The 22,511-nt window shown below is 48.2% G+C and overlaps 1 protein-coding gene across 1 annotated transcript in view; it reads right to left on the bottom strand.

Moving 5' to 3' along the window:
• Nucleotides 1–6,291: 6,291 nt before the first annotated feature.
• Nucleotides 6,292–22,511, bottom strand: part of PSD2 (pleckstrin and Sec7 domain containing 2) — a 54,208-nt gene continuing 37,988 nt past the window's right edge. The window contains exons 7-14 of the mRNA XM_036750911.1: nucleotides 18,710–18,799; nucleotides 16,315–16,358; nucleotides 14,701–14,891; nucleotides 13,201–13,271; nucleotides 11,927–12,084; nucleotides 9,292–9,436; nucleotides 7,963–8,106; nucleotides 6,292–6,880 (exon numbers count right to left, since the gene is read on the bottom strand). Of these exons, the coding sequence (XP_036606806.1) occupies nucleotides 6,671–6,880; nucleotides 7,963–8,106; nucleotides 9,292–9,436; nucleotides 11,927–12,084; nucleotides 13,201–13,271; nucleotides 14,701–14,891; nucleotides 16,315–16,358; nucleotides 18,710–18,799 (1,053 nt within the window). The 3' untranslated portion in view covers nucleotides 6,292–6,670. The remainder of the gene's footprint in view (nucleotides 6,881–7,962; nucleotides 8,107–9,291; nucleotides 9,437–11,926; nucleotides 12,085–13,200; nucleotides 13,272–14,700; nucleotides 14,892–16,314; nucleotides 16,359–18,709; nucleotides 18,800–22,511) is intronic.

Here is a 22,511-nt window from a genome sequence, read left to right on the forward strand (position 1 = left end):
GGTTCCTAGCCTAATTCTGGCATGTGGAGAAGGGGAAACTTTGGGTGGAGGGAAGCAATTGAACCCCCCACCCCACCAGATAATGGGTGGGAAATTCTATGTCCCCTGGGATCCCTTCCCAGGGAATAAGAACTCGGGTCTTTGAGACTAGAAGAATGAAAGCTAAGATGTCCATTTTTGAGACCTCGAGAGGCTGGATGTGGCAGGTTTAGGAGACTAGAGTCAGACTGGCCAAAGCCGAGGACTTCCTCCCCCCATCCCTCTCCACCCCTGGCAGGGGTGGGCTTGGAAAGAGGCTACCCCTCCCCATCCACTGCATCCGGGGCCCAGGGGCTAGCCCAGCGCTGCATCCTAGGTCAGGGAGAGCCAGAGCTGCGGTGGGATGAGGGGCACACCCGCCTCCCCTGCCCCAGGGAGGTCTCTCCAGGGCTCCCCTCAGTTCTCTGCAGCACCTCGTTTACATGGTTCGCCTTTTCTCTTTTACGCCTGCATGTTCCGCATTTCAGATACTGTAGATTGGGTGCATGGTGAGGCTGTGATTGGGAAGACACAACTGACGGTGGATTGGATTTTACCTTTTAGCAATAAAGTAACTAACCGATCCCCCTCCCTCCTCCCCCCATCCCTTCTCCTGACCCCCGACCCATCCTTCCAACTTCTTCTCCCCTACAATAATTGGGTCTGACCTAAAGAAAATCAGCTGATTCCTCATAAAGCTATTGTAAAACAAACAATTATAAACCAAGGAGAAATCTGCCCCGGATTGTCTGAATGTCTGAACTCTTGACTGTTGAACACTTGAACTTTTTTATATTATAAATAAAAATCAAAATAATTCACTGGCCCGGTGTGTTTATCCAGTCTCCAGGTTGGCAGGGGGTGGTGGGGGAGGCTAGAGGGGAGGGAGGCCTGGGATGGAGTGGGGTGGCTGCCAGGGTTAAGGAAGTGCCCCAGTAGAGAAGCCACACGTGCGAGCCAACACACACACGCTCCAGAGGGCCAGAGAACACTCTCTGCCTCCCCCCACACACGCCCCCACCCCTGCTTCCAGTGCCTGCCTTTGGCAGCAACCTCAGTGAGAAGGTATTTACAAGATGTCCCTTGCGGTGCGGAGGAACAGGGCCAATGTGCTGACGCAGATCCCTCCGCTCAGAACTCGGGCCCGGAGAGCATGGAATGGTTCCCAGGATGGGTTGTAGGGGCAAGGATGAAAGGAGAGTTCCCGGCATTGGGGGAAGGGATGGGAGAGGGGGTAATAGGACTGATACTGTGACATCCAAAGTGTCCCAGAGTTACTGTCACAGTCTGGGCATGCAAAGTGGCCCACAGAGCTTCCTCTTGCTGCCACGGCTATCTCTACCCTGACAACTATTGGTGACCCTCCATTTTGTGGCTCGCCTCTGCTCCCCCCATCCCTATCCCCCCAGCACTCTCCCTGTCCTCTCTCCCCCCTCCCCCCACCCCCAAGCATCTACAAGGACCAGTTCCAATCTGCTTCGGACCTTTCTTTGTCTGTGATTACGGATACAGAGCAAGCAGACCTCTGCCTCAGATGTCTCCTCCAATGCGCAGACTTTAGGATGACAAGGTATAACACAGAAAAGCACTGAGCTGGAAGCCGGGAGACCCTAGTACTGATTCTACCCCTGCCTATGTAAATGACATCCTAACTCCTACCCAGTTCTGACATTCTTCTAAGAGTTCAAGAAACACCCTAAGTTTTGCCTAGTCTTGTACATACCAGGGTGAATACATGCGATGGACTGGTGGATCAACTTTCTTCAGTTATAAAGGCCTGCTTTTATGTGAGCCATGTGTAGCCTGGGTTCCCTCAATACGGGAAAGGCCAGTGGAATAGTACTAGGTTTAATAGTTGGGAGGGCCAAGGAAAATCCTCCAGTAAACGCTATAATGGCAGTGAAATCCCTGGCATCTCTGTGGGCCATCTCTGTCCTTATCTGACTACTCCCCTTGTATGAAAAGATCTGGGTAGGAGTGGCTAAAGGTCAAGAAATCCCTACAGGCCTTAGTTTGGACTTAGAGAAAACCCTCTGACCTCTGGGCCGATCAACTCAACAAGCCTTTGGTCATTCTGTGATCACGTGTGGTGCCTTCATTGGGCCCTTCTACTTGCTCAAGTTCGATTAGGAGCCACAATTTAACCTCAAATGACCAAGCTCCAAAATGACCCGAGCTGGCTCTGAGAAATCTTTTAATGAACCCACCGATATCTTAACCTCATTTTGGTTCTCCTGTGAACTTTTGCTTCCTAGAAATTTGGAGGGCAGAAGGGAAAACAAGGGAATGTGCCAGTTTGAACTCAACTATTTAATTCTGAATGAACCCACTCAGCCTCTCCCTATTTGTATTTTTATTTCGCTTTTCTTTCTAGAATTGTGGTGGATAGTGAAGGAAAATTTAAGAAACAGGCCGGTTTGGCTTTTAAATATACTGTGTAACCCACAGATGACCTGCCTCCATTAAGCAACACCTCATTTTTTCAATTAAGGCTGCAGTGGAAAGGACACAGGCTTTGGCATCCAGCCAACTTGGGGGTTCAAAAATCCCACCTCAAACTCACTCCCTATTTGACCTTGGGCAAGTTAGTTAGTTGGGCCTCAGTCTTCATCTGTAAAACGAGGAGGTTAAACCAGGAGGCCTCTGGGGTTCTTTCCCACTCGACATTTAGGATATATCCTAGGACCCCTTTATTCCATTCATGTTCTTAAATGCCCGCCTTGATGGCTAGCAAGTTTTGAAGTTTCTATTGGATGACGTACCTTTCATGGCAGAGGGCTGATATCCAAGATATATAGGTAAATGGTACAGATGTATAAGAATAAGAGACATCCATAGATCATAGAGCTAGATCTGAAAGGGACCTCGGAGACCATCTCGTCCAACAACCTCATTTTATGAAGAAACCGTAACTCGGAGAGGTTGTGACTCGCCCAGCGTCCCTTAGGCAGTAAGCATCAGAGGTGGGATTCGAACCCAGGGCCCTATGACTCCAAGGTCACTGCTCGTTCCCTGTACCACTGACTCCAAAAGAACTCGAGCGTTTCTGAGGGTGGGATATGCAGAGGATCTGGTCTTTGTGGCATTTTTCTTGTGCCCAGACCTCTCTGCCCTTTCTTGGTCATTGCGGGTAGTGTGACCACCACCGTGCACTCCTCACTTTTGTCTCAGTAAAGGAAACCATTCTTTTCGTTAACGGGGAAGCCTGAAGACAAAGAGTCCGTGCCCTGTTCCCTTCTGTTAGTGCTGATGGAAGAGTTACAGGAATGACTTTAATAGCAGCTGTCGCTTGCGTAGCGCTGCCCGAAGTCCTTTACACAGACTAACCCCATCTTCGCAGCAACCCTGTGAGGGAGGTGCTATTGTCCGCATTTGACAGACGAGGGAGACTGAGGCACAGAGGTCAAATGACATGTTGGGGCCGCACAGCTAGGAACTGTGGGAAGCTGGGGGAGCTGTGGGTAGTGGTTGTGTCTCTCTGCTCCTGCTCTCTTCAATACCCAGCGCCTCCTAGGTCTTCCAGAGGAGTATCTCTGTCCAACTGCTTCCCCAACTCCATGTTTCTTTCTCCCTGAATCACTCAACATTCCTCCCCCTCTCTGCTTATTTTTAGACTCTCTCTTGCCAGCCTGGTGCGTGACTCCAGGGTACACTTGAATATTTAAAATTGTCTCAAGGGTCAGTCCGCCAACATGGACGGACAATATCCCACCATCGAGGCCTCTTCCTCTCCCCGTGATTCCCTCCTTTACAGCCCCAAGAGCTGCCACTGGCTAGTGTCTCTAGTTTGTCCAGCTGTCTTCTGGACATCTGCTGTTGCCCCGGGGTGTCCTTAGACTGGACAATTTTAGAAACTGTCACTAACCCCAAGGCTCCTTAGGGCAGCCTGCTGGCAGAGGTCACTGCTGTCCATGCTGATCTGTATGAGGAAACACATCTGTCCAGTTCATTCTCTTAAGCCTCAGTCGATGTGTGTGTTAGCACAGCATATCGAGGCAGTGAGGTGGTGCAGTACCTAGGACATGGGATTTGTAATCAGGAAGACCAGAATTCAAATCCTGTCTCGAGATGCTGTGTGGCCCTGGACAAGTCACTTGACCTCCTGTGCTGTAGGTTCCTCACCCGTCAGACGGTGTTAATAACAGCACCTCCCTCAGTGTTTCTATGAAGATCGATGAATGAACGCATGAAGCGCTTGTTGCACTATGGAAATGCTGGCCATTATGACATTATCCGCATAACTTTACTGTCAACACCTTTGTTTAGTCATGTCTTCATTCGTGTCTCTTTGTGAAAACCCCATTTGGGGCTCTCTTAGCAGAGGTACCAAGATTATTTGTTGGTTGGCCACTTCCTTCTCCAGCTCATTCAACACATGAGGAAACTGAGGCAAACAGGGTTAAGTGACTTGCCCAGGGTCACACAGCTAGGAAGTGTCTGAGGCTGGATTTGAACTCAGGAAGATGAATCTACCTGACCCTAGGCTTGGCGCTCTATCCATAGCAGAAGGGGGCGGAGAGGTCTGTGACACACAAAAAATTCAACATTCCAAATCTGCTTCTAAGTGGCTTTGGAGATACTGTTCTGTTTCCCAAATTTATCCTCTAGATTATGTTTGGTTCGGGAGAACACGGCCACTTCCTAAGCACGGGTTATTCACCAAAAGAAGCGACCCAAAGTGTCTGGTATTAAAAAGCGACTGTGGGTGATTTCAAGGTGGAAGACCAAGAGCGGGCGCTTTCTACGTGTACGCCAACACATGCACAAATTCGTAGAATGTTGGCGGGCTGGTAAAGTAGCAGGACGTCTTTGGAGCTGCAAGGTTGGCGCGTTCCCTCTTTCTGTCTCCAGTTAATGCATATGTTACAGCTGAATGGAGTCCAATCTCTGCCTTGGTTTAACATGAGCCAGATTATATTATTAGTCAGTTACCAAAAAGAAAAGAAAAAAGCGGAGAAAGGGCTCGCTCGCTAACTGAACTTAGAGAGCGCAGCTATCACCCACCCACTCAGGGTGCTAATAATTGCGGGGCTTGAAGAGTGCTAATTTAGTGATCACATATGTTGCAAATTTCTTTTTTGTTTTTTTTCTGAGACTGAATGTTAGCCAGGCCTCCCTTGTTCAAATTTGGACTCCAGCCATAATGTTTGAATAGGATACCTAAGACTGCCATTTTCTTGCTACACGACCTTGGAAAAGCCCCTCATTTTCACCCTCTCCAGGCCTCAGTTTTCCTCATTTGTAAAATGAGGCGGGTGAACTGGACAATTGTTAAATCCTTTGAAAGGACCAGTCTTGCAGCCAAGTAGTACCGTGGCACCCCACCCTTCTCCCAAGAACACTGTCACAGGCCTATTCCTTGTCCCCTTCAGCCAATGGAATTGAGTGACTGAGTTTGTTTTATTTCCTGACCCACTCTGATACCTCCACACCCAGAGGCTCAGAGATCTGGGCAGAGTGAGGACAGCACAGACCAGCAAGAAAAATCCCTTCTCTTCCCTCCACGATTCCCAGACCACCCCCCCACCAGACCCCTCCCTGCCTGGACCCCCACATCCTCCCCATCCTTCATGGGGCAGGCTGAGCAGCAGCCTCCGCCACACAGACACACACACACGTGGGCTCTGTCTATTTATTTCCAAAGCATGGACGGTAAAGTAGCACGTGTCACAGCTAAAGCCAGAGTGGCCCCAGGAACAAATGAGGGACAGTCCCAGCAGCCCCAAGGACCACCCCTCTTCTCTCCCTCGAGGTGCCAGACCACTGAGGAGACGCTGAGCCCTTGGCCTTTGGACACATTCAGGGAACACGCTAACAGGTAGATCCTTGTAGAAAGGGTTTCCATCTGGTGTTTTCGTTTCTTTTTCCTCTTTTTCTCCTACATCATTAGATGTGTGTGTGTGTGTGTGTGTGTGTGTGTGTGTGTGTGTGTGTGTTTGTGTAAGGCCATAGTGTTTCCTATCTAAATGGACAGAATAGTCACAGGCGTGAAGCAGGGACGGCTTGACACCGTGACAGGAATGTCACTTGGCCTGGATTATTGCGACAGGAGTGGGATGGCCGGCTCTGATGGGGCCCCTGCTGCAGCAGGTGGGTGGGGTGTGTCCTGGGGGGGGCCTGAGGTTTGCGGGGGAGCTGCTGAGTGTGGCCTGCAGACCTGCAGCTGCTTGTCTTTGAGAAGGGAAGGTGAGACAGGGAGGATCATTTTTTGATTTGATAGGATTGGCCCACAGTGAGAGGTGCTGGGAACCGGACAAGGGTGGGGAGAAGAGGGAGAAATCCAAAGAGAAGAGCCAGGGGCAGGGGCACCTGGAAAGAGCCATGGTCCCTCAGCTCCAAAACTGTGAGTTTTATGGCAGGGATGCAAATTCCCATCTTAATGAGAAACCTCTCTGTGGGGATGGTGGGTCCCAACAGGGAGTTCTCTGGGGGCTAGGAGAGAGTTGAGGACCTGGAGATGTCAGAGTAGGGAAGAGGTTCAACACCTTGACAGTGACAGTTCTCGGCCTCCTGGACCCTGGCCGCGACGGAGCCCTTTGGCTCACCCACCGGGGTTCAGTCCGTGGGGGCTCCAGGGCAGAACCATGCCCCTTGACCTCCATGGGGCAGTCCAGCAGGCGCCCTGCTTCTGTGGCCTGTCCACACATCCCAGTTAAGTGCTGGGCTCTGTGACATCCCTTTGCACCAAGCCACCTGCCGTGGGCCCGTGGCCCTGGCTGAGGGAGGGGCTGGAGTGCGTCTTCCTCAAGGAGAGGTCCTCGGCCTCCACTGTGGCCAGTCTGGCCTCAATCTGCTCCAGGTCATCTGAGCCCACTTCGATCTTCACACACAGGAGATGGATGTATGTCTCATAGCGGCTTTTCTGGGAGGAAAAGGGAGGGAGGTCAGATGAAGAGGAAAGTGGGTCACAAGACAGCTGGGGAGGTGGGGATCCGTGTGTGATGAATGAACTCAAGCCAACTGTGTCACTAAGAGTCCTACGCTAAAGAAGGAGGCTGCTTCTTCTCTCTGAGCTTTTCTTCGTCTGTTAAATAGGATAATAACCCCTGCCCTGTGTGGGCCCAGGACTGTCACCACGCTCTGTTGCTGGGGGTTTATACAAGCTGAGTTCCATCTAAGGGGCTTCTCCCAGAATCTGTCTTCGGCTCCTGTGCCCACCTAGGATTTCCTCTGGGAATGCCAGGGGGATGTTCCCCCCACCCACTCTCACAAGTTATTATAAAGAACAGATGAGGCAACAGGTATGGAGATAGCTTACCCAAAAGAGATGGCCATCACTCTGACCCAGCTGGAGAATCTGTCTGTATAAATACCTGAATAGAGCCTCTCCATGGCCCCCCACCCTCCTGGGCCCTGAGGGATCTCTGAGCCAAAACCCAACCTCCAGCTATCTCTGGCGCATTTTGCATGCTTTCTCTTCCCATTAGAAGGTGAGTTCCTTGAGGGTGGTCAGCCTGACACATAGTAGGCACTTAATAAAGACTTGCTTGTTGTCTGACCAACTGGATTTCTTTCTAAGCTACCTTTCCCAAATATTGTCTCCATGAATCCATTAATGTCAAGAAGGGCACAGGGTTCCTTCTTCTGTTGGTCAGTCAACATGCCTTTAAAGCACCTACTGTGTGCCAGGAACTGCTAAGCGCTGGGGGTATGAAGAAAGGCAAAACACAGTTCCTGCCCTCAAGGAGCTCACAGTCTAATGGGGGAGGCAACATGCTAACAACTGTATGCAAATAAGTTATAGAAAGGAGCTCATCAACAGAGGGAAGGCCCAACGACTTGCCCAAAGTTGTCCAGCACCAAGGGTAAGCCAGGTGACCACGAGTGCCCAAGAAATGCTAGAGAAAGGGAAAATCACCCTCTCTGGCTCCAGCTCTCCCCCCGTGGTCTACACTGCGCTCAGGACTGGTCCCAAATGCCCAAACATTCCCCTGTTGCCCATACCTCGAAAGTTAGATAATGCTCCTTTAACCGGTACTCCTCGGCCTCCTTGGACTTGACATTTTTCTCAGCCGGGTGCATCCTGTGCTCTGTGAGCTCAGCCATGATCTGCCTCATCTTGTTTTCATGGGACCTCAACTGTTCTTCCTGCAGCAGGGACCCCCCCCCCAAAACCAAGAATTGTTGCCTTGCAGCATAGGAAGAGGGATGGCTGTGATTCTCAATGGCAGAACCAGATCTGGAAGCCAGGTTTCCTGGTGCTCTCATTCCCAATTCACTCCATCTCCCCTGACTTTTAGTGCTGGTCAGAGGGGAAGGAGTGAGGGCCAATGGCTGCCGGGTCAGGCTGTCAGACCAGGTGCCCACCTCAACAATATGCAGAGCAGTCTAAGAGTAAGCCTTGTAATTCCCCGTCTTTCCCAACGACGACTTAGATTTTCAAAGGACCCCAGCTGACATACACACGCAAACTACATATGCATGTAAGCATACAATATAACATATACACGCACACACAGCATAGATGCACACACGCACAAAACCAGCCTCTGATGTTATATGTGCATCAGCGGGCAGTGTGTTTCAAGACAGACTCAGTTTGATCACTGAGAATGCTGAGAAGTTTGCAAAACCCCCCTCCCTGAGAAGGCAGGAGTGCCCAGGTCACATCGGAAAAAGACGGGCAGATGGGATCAAAGTCATGAGCTCAAAGGTTTCCCAAGCCCTAACGAATCTGGAAGGCTGCCCAAAGAGATTACGTTGTCTTCTTTGTAAATCCTGTGGCCTAGAACAGTCAGAAGGACCCAGAACACAGAATGTCACAAAGAAAGGTCCATATCTCTTTCCCTGGTGTAGGCTACAGAAGGCAATGTTTTCTTTGGGAGTGCCCCCACATGCCCCCAGCCTACCTCTAGGAGATGCCAAGACTCTCCCCACAGAACTGGCCAGGTGGCACCTCAAATACCACTTGCTACTGGGTAGTACTGTCATTTGGCTACTCACGAGTTTTATAGTCTCAACTAACAGTCCTTGGATCCTGGAGGGTGACCCACCTTGCCCAAAGAGGCTAGCAAAGGCCAGTGCACACAGCAGGTGCTCAGTATATGCATCTTATTAGAGCAGCACTGAGTCTGCAGTCAGGTGGTCTGGGTCTCAGTCCTAGCTCTGCCACTAATTCCATGTGTGATTTTGGGCAAGACACATCTATGCACCCTCAGTTCTCCCATCTGGAAAATGCAGAGGTCTTACCGAGGTGACCTGTCATTCTATGCCTCTTGGATTCTGTCAGGAATGGAAGGAGAGTCCCTGGAGTGAGGCAGGCTTTGGTCTTACCTGGCACAGGCGTGTGGTAGAGGAGGGCAGAAGGGGCCTACAGAACTTCTTCATCGAGCAGATAGCAGCTGGGAAGGCAGGGGCAGAGAAAATGGCAGCCACCAGGTTGATTCGAAGGATCCACGAAAGCATCTCCTCCTTGCTCCTGGGGTGGGGAAAAGGTACCACCTGCTCACAGCTTTCTGGTATCTTCTCTGTGAGTGGTGCTGGGACCCCAGACTCAGCAGGACTGCCTCCCAGAGGGCCAGATGGGGCCCTGCTTCCAGGAGCTAAGCTATCCCAGCTAAACTCTAGGCTCCTAACAACTTAGTTCCTTCTCTCTCTCTCCCTCTCTCTCTCTCTCTCTCTGTTTCTGTCTCTCTAATATGTATGTGTGTGTGTGTGTGTGTGTGTGTGTGTGTGTTTATTGTGTGTGTCTGGCTCCCTAACAACTTAGTTCTCTCTCTCCTCTGTCTCTCTCTGTATCTCTGTGTCTGTCTCTCTCTCTATGTGTGTGTGTATATACATATATATATATATATGCACACACACACACATACATATACATGTGTGTGTGTGTGTCCCTAATTCCTAACAAATGCCTGCTAGGGAAATCCAGATATGATCCCTAAAAAGAGAGTATGCTTTATTTCACCAAAGGGATTCACCAGTTACTCTACATTTAAAAGAATGATACGATTTATGAAGATCTGAGATAACAAAAAGTAAAAAACCCTGGAGCAGGAGGGGAGAGAATTGAGTTCATCTCATTCTATCACTGAGTCACCTACGACCTTGAACAAGCTGCTTCCCACTCTGGGTCTGTTTCCTCCTCTGTAAAGCAAAGGAGTTAGACTATGTCCCCATACAACTCCAATATCTACATGTGAGTGGTTTATAAGGAACTTTACAGTTGCTTGAGCAAGGTAAACCTATAGCCAATCCCAAACCCCAGGAGCCAATACCCAACTTTTCCACACCAGGGGGTTTCTGTTGGATTCTGCCTTCTACATCCCCAAAAGGAAGTTGCTGGAAACTAATTCTGATGTTGTTGGGAAGGGGTGGGGGAGGGAGTGATTTTTTTCACTTTCAGCCTGGGTGGGGGAGGTGGGCAGGGAGAAGAGAGAAGGAAACCTGGAGCAGACTGGGCTCAAAAGTACCACCCCTTCTGCCCCGGCTGGGGGGCCAGAAAGAGAAGTCTGGGCTGGGCCCTGCTACACAGGGATCAGATGAAGGGATGTGTCGGAGCTGAGTGTTAAAATTTCAGCGTGAACATTAGCACCTCAGAAATCAGCTAACACTATAAATCAGGACTTGATTTATTTTTGCTGATTGTCTAGACTTAGGAAAGCAAAGGGAAAAAAATGTTAATAATGGAGATTAAACTTGAAAATGTGTCCCCGGTACTTTTCAGAGAGCTATTTAATAAACATTTACCAGCACACCCCTAAAATACATCTATTAATCTATGAGAGGAGGTTGATTGACTCTAGGGGCATCAACATATTAGGCTGCAGGTGACCTACTGGGGGCACCAAATTCTCTTCCATTCTGAGATTACTTATAGGCAGCAAAACCTTTCTGAGGAGTCTAGTTCCTGGAGGACATTGTCTGGGTGCCAGGGGTTCTCTTGTCTCTGGAGAAAGAGAGAGAGAAAGAGAGAGAGAGAGAGAGAGAGAGAGAGAGAGAGAGAGAGAGAGAGAGAGAGAGAGTGTGTGTGTGTGTGTGTGTAGCAAAAAAAAAAAAACAACTAGAAACAAAGCAGGTACTCAGATCAGTTAGGGAAAGACTGAATAGATTGTAATAGGCTAGGGACTAAACCTGTAGTTTCATTGAAACAGGGAGTTCCTGGTATGGAAAACTCTAACAATGCAGGTGGACCCTTTATCTGCAACTTATAGAAGTTGTCTGGGGCACAGGTGACGTAGTCAGGGTCACACAACCAGTAGTAACAGAGATGGGTACTCCCAGTTCTTCTGGGCAGCAGGGCCAACTCTCTTTCCACTACCCCACACTACCTACCTCCTCTGTAATAAATTAATGTAATGGTGTATATATTAAGCATATTAAGAAACCAAGATATGAAGGATTCAGAGAAATATAGAAAAGCCAATATAGCCCAATACAGAATGGAGTTAAAAAAAAAAGAAGAGAACGATGCACACAATGACCACAATAACACAAAAAAATAAACACAAAGACCGTGATCATGGCAGTGACCAGTCTTGATCCCAGAGAACTGGCCATGACACACACCTCCCGTTTCTCAGAAGAGAGGCGGTGTACTAACTAGGGTTGCAAGTGGGAACAGAAGTTATCAGACATGGCCAACATCTTGGTTTGTTTTGCTTAAACTTCTTCGTTATGTAAACTTCGGTTCTTTTGTTGGGGAGGTCAATGGAAAGTGGCATCCATATTAAAAAAAATTAATAAAGGTTTGGTTTGGTCTGGTTTTCTAAAGAAAATTGTGCGTACTGGGTTGTGCTGTCTGAAGTCTCGGGAAATGGAAAGTACCTAAGGATTATATGAGATTGACCTCACCCCAAGGTCAGTAACATATATATCTATGACTAACCCTTCTACCCCTTTCCTACTCTCTCTTAGGCACCCCTGAGTCAAAGGACGTGGGATTCTCACACCAAATAAGGATACTCACGGGGCTTGGAAGAGAAATACCCTCCAGTCAGCTGTCTTTAACTTCAATACATTGGACTTTTTGCTATAGTCCAAGGCCCTGGTGGCCAGAGCATGATGGACACGAATGGCATTCTTCAGGTCCACCTCTGAGAGGTCTTTATCTGGCTTGTATTCATCCTGGGGTATAGTGAGAAAAGGAGGAATTTGTGGGAGGGGGGACACTATTTGATTCTCCTTTTACCTTTCCATAAACCCTCCCCCTACCACCCACCCAAGACCAAGTTCCCAACAGAATTTAGCCTCCCCCCTGCCCTGGAGACATCTTAAACTTAATTTTCAACTAAGCCAGTGAGGGCTTTAAATAAATCCTCACCACTGTAAGAGTTCCGTGAGTCTCAGCAGAGCAGAGCCTTCCCCCTTCCTCTCTCAAATCCAAACTCCATCCTTCAAGGTCCTGCTCAGTCCCCACCTCCCTCTTAAGACCTTCCCCAGTGGCTGAGAGTCTGAAAAATTGGTTGTAGGGCCTCTCAACAAAAGGTTAGGAAGAGAGGGCAGAGACAATGTCATGTGCTTCCTTATTTCCTTCACCAAAGAAAGATAGTACCGGACAAACGTAGATGTTGCTTAGTATAGACCAACTATAAGGAAAACCAACAGGGCTGTATATAGATGTCACCCATCCACCATCCACTCAACTGCAGCCCAAGGAACAGTGTTCTTTCAGTCAAAGGATCAGATACTGGTGGATGACTTCGTAGTATGGCTTCGGCCTACCTTTGCAGTCTGATCTACCCACTGCTAGTCTAGGTTTTGGCCAAATTGGTGCCTTTGTTGCTGCCTACATGGGACGTCTCACTTTGAGTGGCCGTCTCTCATGCTTGGAACTCGCTCCTTACCTCTCGCCGTTTAGACAACCTGGCTTTCTTCAGAACTGAGTTTGAATGCCTGTCCTTTTTGGTCCATCTAGTTACTGATATCCTGACTCCCGAAACGACTTTGTATTTACTTCCCGTATTTTAAATTGACAAGGACCATTATGTTTTTGTCTCTGAGTCCTCTGGCGCAGTGCCTGGCACTTAGTAGGTGGTACTTAATAAAGCCTTGCTGAATGAATAACGACTAGGCCTCTGGGGGCCTCTCCAAACGTTTCCTCCCCTCCCCAGACCCTGAGGTGATTACAGCTAGGGCTCATGGCCTGAACTACCTCCTCTTCTCTTCAAGAATGGACAGCCCATTGGGATGCTGTAGGTTCAGCCCTAGGATGAGAACCATCCCAATGATGACCACACGTACCTTCTGTAGATAAAGGATGGTTCCTTTGAGAACTGCATAGAACTTCTTCCACCCTCGCCGACCTCGGGGGGCTAGAAGAAAAGAAGGAATGGATGTCTATGACCTACCTTTATTCATCCCCTTGTCCCGAATTATAAGTCAAATAAAGTCCATGTCACCATTCACACACAGACTCACACTCTCTCCCCCTACCCGTCCCCTGCCATTAACGTGTATGTAGGCCCACGTACAGGCTAGACATATAGAGAAAGGATCTCTTTAGAAACAAAGTCCACAGGGACACAACCCCAGAACCCCCCACTTGAGGAAGTCCAGGGCAGTAGATTCATGCTACGAAAAGGGAGTCAAGCCAAAACCAATACCAAAGACTTCTTTAACTTTTCCAGGGACTGAATCACCCAGGCTAGATGTGCCCCATCCCTCTCCCTCTTTGGATTGACCACTGGCCAGGTTGGGCTCTCAGGAAAGTCCTAACAGTGAGTAAAACCATGAAGAATGGGATAGTAATAAAGCAACGACTCCTCAGTCCCTGCCCCTCCTCCTGCCCCCAACACACAGCTTGGGCCGACTCAGACCCAAGGGGATGGCAGCTGTCATGCTTCCAGGCTAGGGATCTAAGGAAGGCTCCTTCTATTCCTCCTGCCCTCTGACCCCAGAGAATGTCACCAGAAATAATGGTGGCCCCGTTCCAAGAAAAATGGACTAGAGAAGGCCCCAACAAGGACCCCTTGGTTGGGGAAAGGGGCCTAGGATGGCTTAACAAACACAAATGTATGATAAAAGGCTCTCTTCAGTTTGGGGAAATGCAAGTTGAGAAGGGCAATGGACAGAGCCAATGTTCAGATACAGAGGGAACCAGAGAAGCCCCAAGTCCTGATGAATGGACTGAGCTTGGGATTGAGCAAAAACTTTGGGATAAATCAAAAGAAGTCCAGGGGAGGTGGGGGAGGTTTGAACAGGGAACTCATTACTCCTCAGAAATGGTACAGCCTAGAGACAATATTGAATAAGGGTTAAAAAAAAAAAAAGATGGGCTGGTTAGGGAGGTCATGTGCATTCTAGCAGAAAGAACACTGAACTAGGACTCAGGGGATCTGAGTTCAAGTCTCGGTTCTGTTACAACTCACTCTGCAGCCTTGAACAAGTCACTTCAAGTCTTTGGGCCTCAGTTTTCTGTAAAGGGGGGAGAACAATCCCTTTCCCTTACCTGCCTCTCAGTGTTGTTGTGAGGATCAAAGATGACAGATGTGAGCATGCACCACCACAGTACTGGTCACTGTACACATCCCAGCATTTTTGTGTTAACAAGGTGTGGAGGTGGCAGGGAAGTGAGGGTTTTTTGGGACCACCAACCCTAACCCGTGAAATAATATGAACTCCCTCAGATCCTCCCCCAATTTTCCCTCAGGGAGCTAGCCGCAGGGCGGATATCTCAAATGTCCTGCCACCCCTCTCCTGGTCCCCCCCCCCTCCGCAATGCCCCTGGGGAGTGGCACCCACTTCTCTTGCCATCCATGTCAGCATGGGTCTTGCGGGTGAGCACACCATGCTTGTAAGTGGCGGCGTTGAGTGCTTGAGGGATATCCAGGAACGGATTGCTGCCATCTATGATCCTGGTCACTTTCTTGGCCCCGGGCCCGAACTTGTCGTCCACCAGCTCAGACAATGACTTCCTCAGCTCCTCCTCATCGCTGGGGAAGCACAGGGATTGGGACCACAGGATGGCCCCTGCCTCCCCCACACACCCTGGGGGGGGGTGGAGGGGAATCTGTAGCCCCCACCCCATACCCTTCATTGCCAGTCCATTCTCCGGGCCCCAGGAGAGCAAGGAGAGCCAGGATCATTCCCTACTACCCCTCATCTTAGTTCTTACCCTAGGAGACAGGACAGTTCTCTAAGAGATGAAGAGGCTCTGACTCCTGATTCTGATTCCCCTACCCATGACATAGATCCTTAATGATTTCTGATCTCCTGATACTGATCACCATCCTTGACCAGAGAACCACAAAATTTTAGATTCTTCTCCTTACCCTCTAGGGATCTTGGGTCTTGGATCCATGGATCCCTAGGCCAGATCTACAATCCCTCTCTTTGTCCAAGGTGAAGGGTGTGGAAGAGTAGGTAAATAACTAAACACAAGCTAAGGCCAAGAAGCCCCACTGAAGGGCTGAGATAGGACAATTGAGAGACAGAATAGTAAAATTCTCTGTCCAAACAGTGGATAGAACAGAAAAGTGAAGAGAATCCTAGGAACTCTCATTATCAGTGTGGTCTCCAACCATATTGAACTCAATCTAACTAAAACCAAACTGGAATGGGGACCAAGGAGAGATCTCCAAGGACTTCACACTTAGGACTTTTTTTTTCTGAGATGGAGAGGGATCACGTGGATCACCACCCCTTTGCCTTAGACCCTAAATTCCTCAAGGGCAGGTTCTGGGATATTGGATCTCATTTGGTACCATCCTAGCAAATATGGGGATGGTTGGCCATGATGGCTGGTGGTGATGATGACAATGAGAAACCAGCACACTAGGCTCAGTCCACCCACCCACTGGGCTACCAAAGCTGTTTCTCCTCTTTGGATCTCATCGATGTACATGCTCACATCTGGAAGTGGACTCAGCTATCTAGTACAACTTTTGCCTGAATGGGAAACCTCCCCACAATACACTGATGAATAAGCTATCTCGTCCACTGCTTAAAGACTTCCAGTGAGGTCTTCCCCAACTACTTCCTGAGAGCAATCTATTCCATTTTAGGACATCACTAATTATTAGGAAGATATTCCTAAAATCTGCTTCTCTGAAACTTTTGCCCCAGTTCTTAGTTCTTCCCTGGGTGGCCAAACAAGTCTAAGGCCTTCTTCCCATGGCATCCCTTCCAATGCTCAGATGCCTGAAATTTCTCTTTTCTAGACTCAATGACCCTAATCCTTTCACTTCTTTACTGCTCCCATTTTTCCAAAGACCCAGGAAACTGGGAAGGAAGAGGGTGACATTTAGGACCTAAACACTATTGTCTTTCCCCAAATGGAAATGAGCCCCAAGGGACTTATTCCCCACCTCAGGCAGGCACCCTCCCACCCACCCCAAGGCCACAAGCACTACTCACATGGCCCACTCCAGCTTTTCATTCTTAATGGAATTGTATAGTGTCTGGAAGGAGAAGAAAAAGGAGCACTAGTGAAGAATCCAGAAGAGCTGAAGCCATTCTTCACCCTCTAGCTGAGTCCAAGGAGAGTCTCTGTGTGAGGAAGGCCTTGGCCGAGTCAGGCAGACTCTGTAAATAGTTCTTTTCAGGATCATTTCCCTCCACGTTCACTTGGATTCACCATTGATTTGCTTTTGACTCAAAATGCCTCAAGGGCAGGTTCTGGTATTGGATCTCCTTTGGTACCACATCACCAATTTAAGTGTTTCTTGGTGGTGGCCATGATGGCTTGTGTTGATTATGACGATGATCATAGTGGTGGGAGTGATGGCCATAAAGGCGATAATGTGGATGATGGAAATGGGGGTGATGGTGACAATTGATTTCAGTGATGGTTGGTGATTCAAGTTAATATATATTAAGTACCTACTATGTGCCAGTCACTGTGCTAGGTCCTAGCACAATGTATTCCTTTGGGAATACAAAGGCAAAAAATAAAATGTCACTGCTCTCAAGGGGCCCATATTGTACTAGGGGAAAACAATAGACACACAGGTAAGTAAATAGAAAATCTATACAGACCAAATATCATGTTATTTCGGGGGGCTCAGAGCTCTAGCAACTGGGGGGGGGGTGGGATCAGGAAAGTCCTCCAAGAGGCGCCATTTAAGTGAAGCCTTGAAGGAATGTAGGTTTTCTAAGACTGTCAAATTCACAGCCCACCAGTCCCTGGGAGTACAGGTGAACCAGATTAAAATGCAATTGGAAAAAAATGTTTCACAAATTAAATACAACATAGGTAATGTTGATTTGTGGTTTTCTAAGTCAACATGGGGCCAAGAAGGGATCCCTTTCTGTTTGGGTTTGAAACCACTGTTCAAAGACATGGGGAGGTGTTGTGGAAGGTGCGCATGAGGCTCCGGTGACAATCTATGCACTGGGATATGGGAATCTGGAAGTGGGAGATTGACGGGCATGCAGGGAAATAGCAGTGGGACCAGTTTAGCTAGAACTCCTGAGGATGTGAGGGGGAGAAATGTGAAATCGGTCTCAAAAGACAGGCTTTGAAGCCAGGTTGTGGAAGGTATTAGATAGCAAAAAGGAGTCTGCATTTTATCCTAGAGGCAAAAAAGGGGAGTTATTGAAGCTTCTAGAGCAGGGATAGCACTTCAGGAATACCTGTTAGGTAACATAGGATAGAATGGTGAATAAAGAGGCAGGATGACTGGGGGGACAGGGCTATTGTGTGTTCAGATGAGAGATGATCAAAGGGCCTGAACTAAGGTGTGGTTTTGTGAGTGAAAAGAAGGGGATAAATTCAAGAGATGTTGTAGAGAATCCACAAGAACTTAGAATCCATGAGGGTAGGAAACTGTGCATGGGGGTGGTGAGGGAGAGGGAAGGGTTGAGCATGACTCCAGCGCTGAAAACCTGGGTGACTAGAAGGATGGTAGTACCCTCAACAAGGGGAGGGAAGTTAGAAAGAGGGGTGGGTTCAGATGGGAAAGATGGAGTTCTGTTTCAAACAAGTTGAGTTTAAGACACCTATAGAGCATCCAAAGGAAGATGTCCAATGGTCATGTGGAGACTCAGGAGAGACTAGCACTGAATGTATAGATCTGGGGCCTGGGTGATGAGGTTGATAATGGTGATAGTGATGGGGATCATGGTAACAATGGTGGGCATGATGATGATGGTGGTGGTGATGTGACAGTGATGGTGATGATGGTAATTATGGCAGTGGTGGAAGTGGTGCTGATAGCGATGGTGATGGTGGTGGCAGTGATAATGGTGATTGGGGCCGACGGTGAAAGCGAAGAGGGAGAGACTGGCGAAGAGGACGACTATGAAGAGAACTACGATGATGACAGTGATGACAGTGACTCTCACCAGGTAGCTCAGGGTGATTGTAAATGTGCTGGTGCTTGTAAAACTTGCTATGATGGTGGCAAATCTGATGATGATAATGACGACACTGATTTCATTGAGGATATTGCCTATACCCACAGTGATGATGACGACGACGAAGCGTGATGGAATTGGAAAGGATTAAAATAAAGAAGTAAAAGAAGAATTTGTGGTCTAGACCAGAGCAGTTTCCCTGACCAGGGGAAACCAATATATTCAGGACTTGAACAGGAATTTGCCCAATAAATAAAATCCTCAACCTCTCCTTAATATCCTTTCCCTCTTCCCGGACTGGTCACATGCTTCCAGATAGTGTCTAAATGTTGTCAGAGCAGATCTCAGCTCTGCCTATGGGGAGATAATGGAGGGTGGGGAAAGAGGAACCCCATCCAGGAGACGGTGGGATTTCTGGTGTACTAAGGTCAGGGCCAGGCCTTTAAAGAAGTACCTTCAGCAGATCCTTGGCAAAGTCCTGTCCATCATTCAACCCGTCCAGGTTGGCAATGAATTGCTGGCAGGACATCTTCTTGCCGATGTTCTGTAACACAGAGAACAGGCGGCTCAGACTGGGTAAGGGGCTGCTCAGAGAGGCGGTTCCCTCAGGGTGGTGAAAAGGCCTCATGTCCAACTTGCTAAGCCCATTCCTCTCACTTTCCTGCCCTTGTGCCTTAAATAACATCTTCCAGTGAGAGTGGTCAGAGGGGAGCTAAGGGAGAGCTTTGCTGAATGGGGTGCAAACTCTGCAGAACTGCCCTCAATGAGTTGGCTCCCCAGGCTATAAGAGGGAGGATGATCACTTGACAACAACTCAAGGAGCCAGCTTCTGTCTAGGAGATGTAGGATTAACCGGAAAACATGGAGTCATTACAGCTCCAAGCTCTGCAGCAACTCTGCAGCAACAGAGCTTGAGGGCTCTGTCCCCACCTGTAATTGGTCTTTGTCCCAACACCAAGGGGAAGATGAAGCTCTTGAGCTTCCCCACCTGAGACCTGCCCTGTCTATAGCCACAGAGACTTGGTTCTCTGTACTTGGAGGTAGCTTTCCATCGGAGGAACACCTGGGATTGCCATCCTACGGGAAGGAAGGCACTTGGAGTAGAGAGGCTGTATCTGAAAGGCAAAGACACTCAGATTTCAGTTCTCTATGTGCCTGACCATTAACATTTGTGGTTGCCTTTAGCTCTCCCAAAAGCTGAGCTAGGGGAGGTTAAGATCATAGGACCACAAAGCTAGAGCTAGAAAGGACCTTGGAGGTCACCTGGTCCAATCCCCTCATTTTACAGGCAAGGAAACTGAGGCTTTGGGAGGTGACTGGATTTTCTCATGGCCACATGAGTAAGTCATTTCAGAGCCGGGATTTGAACTATGCACATCTGAGTTCAGGGACTGACTCCATCCTCTCTTTCTACTGTGCTTCTTCCCAACACAGAACTTCTCCTACTCAGGAACAAAGGGAATACCGAGAAGTAGGGCAGAACTTCGACAAAGACTGAGGGTCAAAAGAAAGGTCACAGGACCATAGATTTAGAGCTGGACCAGAACTCAGCGGTCATCTAGTCCAAGCCCCTCATTTTACAAATGAGGAAATGGAAAACCAGGGAAATTAAGTGAATTCTTACGGTCTCACATGTAACAAACTAAGAAGTGAGATTTTAATCTAAGTCCTTTGACTCTGGCCTACTTTATTAGTAGGAGATCTAGGCCCATTTGAATATTAGTCAAATTAAAAAAAAAGATTAAGGATAGATGAATTGGCTGAGAAATTGGAAAGCAGAAAAATACATAAGGTATTTCCAAGGCTGAGAGAAGTCATTTGGGGATTTTCTGGTGTTTGGGGGTACCCCTCCTGCTGCTTCCCCTCTAGTGAAGTGAATAGTCAATAATTGACTGACTTCTAATTACCTCCTGGACTCTACCCCTGACTCCCAGTTGGGAGGTCAGGAAGGGAGGTGAAGGCTTCCTCATCACAGTTTGGCCTCTGAGGGTGTGTCACAAGGGAACAAAAGTTCCAAGCAGAGACCTGGCCTCCCAGGAAGGCTGAAGTCCCAGGATTCTCCCCCATCCCAGTGTGGCGTGGAGGGAGGATGGAGGAAGGCAGGGCCTGGTGTCAAGGTTGGGGACTGTCCAAGAAACTTTTCCCACTGTTTCTGTTTCTGCTCCCCTCCCTCAGAATAATCATCATCGACATCTATATGGCCCTTTAAGATCCACAAACCATTGCACACGCCTCGATTCGTTTGAATGATCCTGTGAGGTAGATACTGCAAATACCGTTATGGCCGTGGTACAGGAAGCCTAGAATGAGAAACGCTAAGTAACCTGCCGTGGGTCACACCGCTACCAAGCAGGACTGGAAGCCAGGTCTTCCTGGTTCACGAGTCCCAACTCTATCCGCTATGGCGGGCTGCCCCTCACTCACACTGAAGTCCCTAGCACAGTACTTTACACACGATAGGAAATGAATAAATGTTTGTCGAATGCACGAAATGAATGAGGTTAGGGATGCGTTGTGGGGGTGACTGAGGCTGATCATAAACACCGGCATCCCCTCCCAGCCCAGGTACTTTCTAACCCAGAACCTTCGGGCTTTCAAAAGGGTCTGAGTTTCAAGGCCCCATTAGGAGGAAGCTGTCTCAGTCCCATTCACATCACCAAGGCTGAGGTGTTCTCACCCAAATGCCATGGCAAGACGAGCCATCTGGCTCCAATCTGACCCCAGACTCATTCTCTCTTTCTCATAAATTCTATGCCCAGAAAGACTCTCCAGCCCTAGTTGAGACACTGTATGTTTATCAATTGGGCTAATTCCACAAAGATCAATTAATTAGTGGTTCAGTACCTGTGACGCCATTCTATTCTCAATCTAATCATTTATCCGTGAGGTTAGTGGTGGGCTCTTAGCGCACCAGAAGGGGGTTTACTGAGCTTGGTAAACAACTGTACTTTGGGTCCATTCTTCTGCCCAAACTCAGGGTTGTGGGGTTTTAACGCCTCTTTGATGTGCTATCAGCTCGTAATGAGGACAGATGCAATATGTAACCAAAACGAATATAGAAGCAAACAGATTACACTGATGGCAGACTTAACATATGTGCACTTGTAATAACTCAAAATTTGTATAGACATTAAGGCTTGCAAAGGCCTTCGCCAAAATGTATGAGATAAGCGGTGCAAGAATTAACATCCCCACCCCATTTACCAGATGAAAACTCTGAAAAGGGAAGGGATTTATTTCCACAGTCACATAGCTAGAAAGTCCATTTTGCTGTTGTTCAATCTTTTCCGATTCTGTGATCCCATTTAGGGTTTTCTTGGCACAAATACTGGAGTGGTTTGCCACTTCCTTCTCTAGTTCATTTTACTACTAGAGGAAACTGAGACAAACAGGGTTAAATGACTTACCCAGGGTCCCACAGCTAGTAAGTGTATGAGGCTAGATTTGAACCCAGGAAGATAATTCTGATTCCAAGCCCAATGCTCTAGCCACTGCACCATCTAGCCGGCCCAGTAAGTCCTTTAGGCACGTCGAAACCCAGGTCTCCGGATTCCAGATTCCGAAGCCAGAGTTCTTTCTATAACTCCAAACACTCATTCTATACACAGGAAATATATATACATATATATGTACATGTATATATACACACACACATATACATATATGTATGTATATATATGTATGGGTTAAACTAAGCCCTGGTAAAGCATATATACATACATATATGTGTGTGCGTACATGTATATACGAATATGTGTGTATGTACACACACACATACATATATATATATGTATATATGTATATTTATATATGTTTTACCAGGGCTTAGTTTACCCAACTCATCCTAAGTTTCCTTTTCAGAGACATTAAAGGCCAACCTCAGCACTGATGGAGGACTGAGATAGCAAGCATAAGTTAGATGCACAGGGACCCCCAAATTTCCACTTGCACCATATATCTCCACCTTTCACACCACATCTTACACCAAAATTGCGCATGAGGAATCCCAAAAAGCCAAGGAGACAGAGGAGAATCCATGATGGATGGGGACAAAGGAAAAGAGTGATTTGACCCAAAGCATAGTTTTGAGACAGGCAGGAGGGGGATGATGGGACACACAAATAGCCATGCACTCCCCCCACCTACACTTACCACCTGGCAAAGAGCGAGATAACGGAAAGGGGGGATCCCGGAGCAGACAGAGAGAAGAGGGAGAAGTTAATGAGGAGGCCTGGCTCTGCCCATCCGGGGCACCC

The sequence above is a fragment of the Trichosurus vulpecula genome, chromosome 3, assembly GCF_011100635.1.
Source record: "Trichosurus vulpecula isolate mTriVul1 chromosome 3, mTriVul1.pri, whole genome shotgun sequence".
In the NCBI taxonomy this organism is placed as follows: domain Eukaryota; kingdom Metazoa; phylum Chordata; class Mammalia; order Diprotodontia; family Phalangeridae; genus Trichosurus; species Trichosurus vulpecula.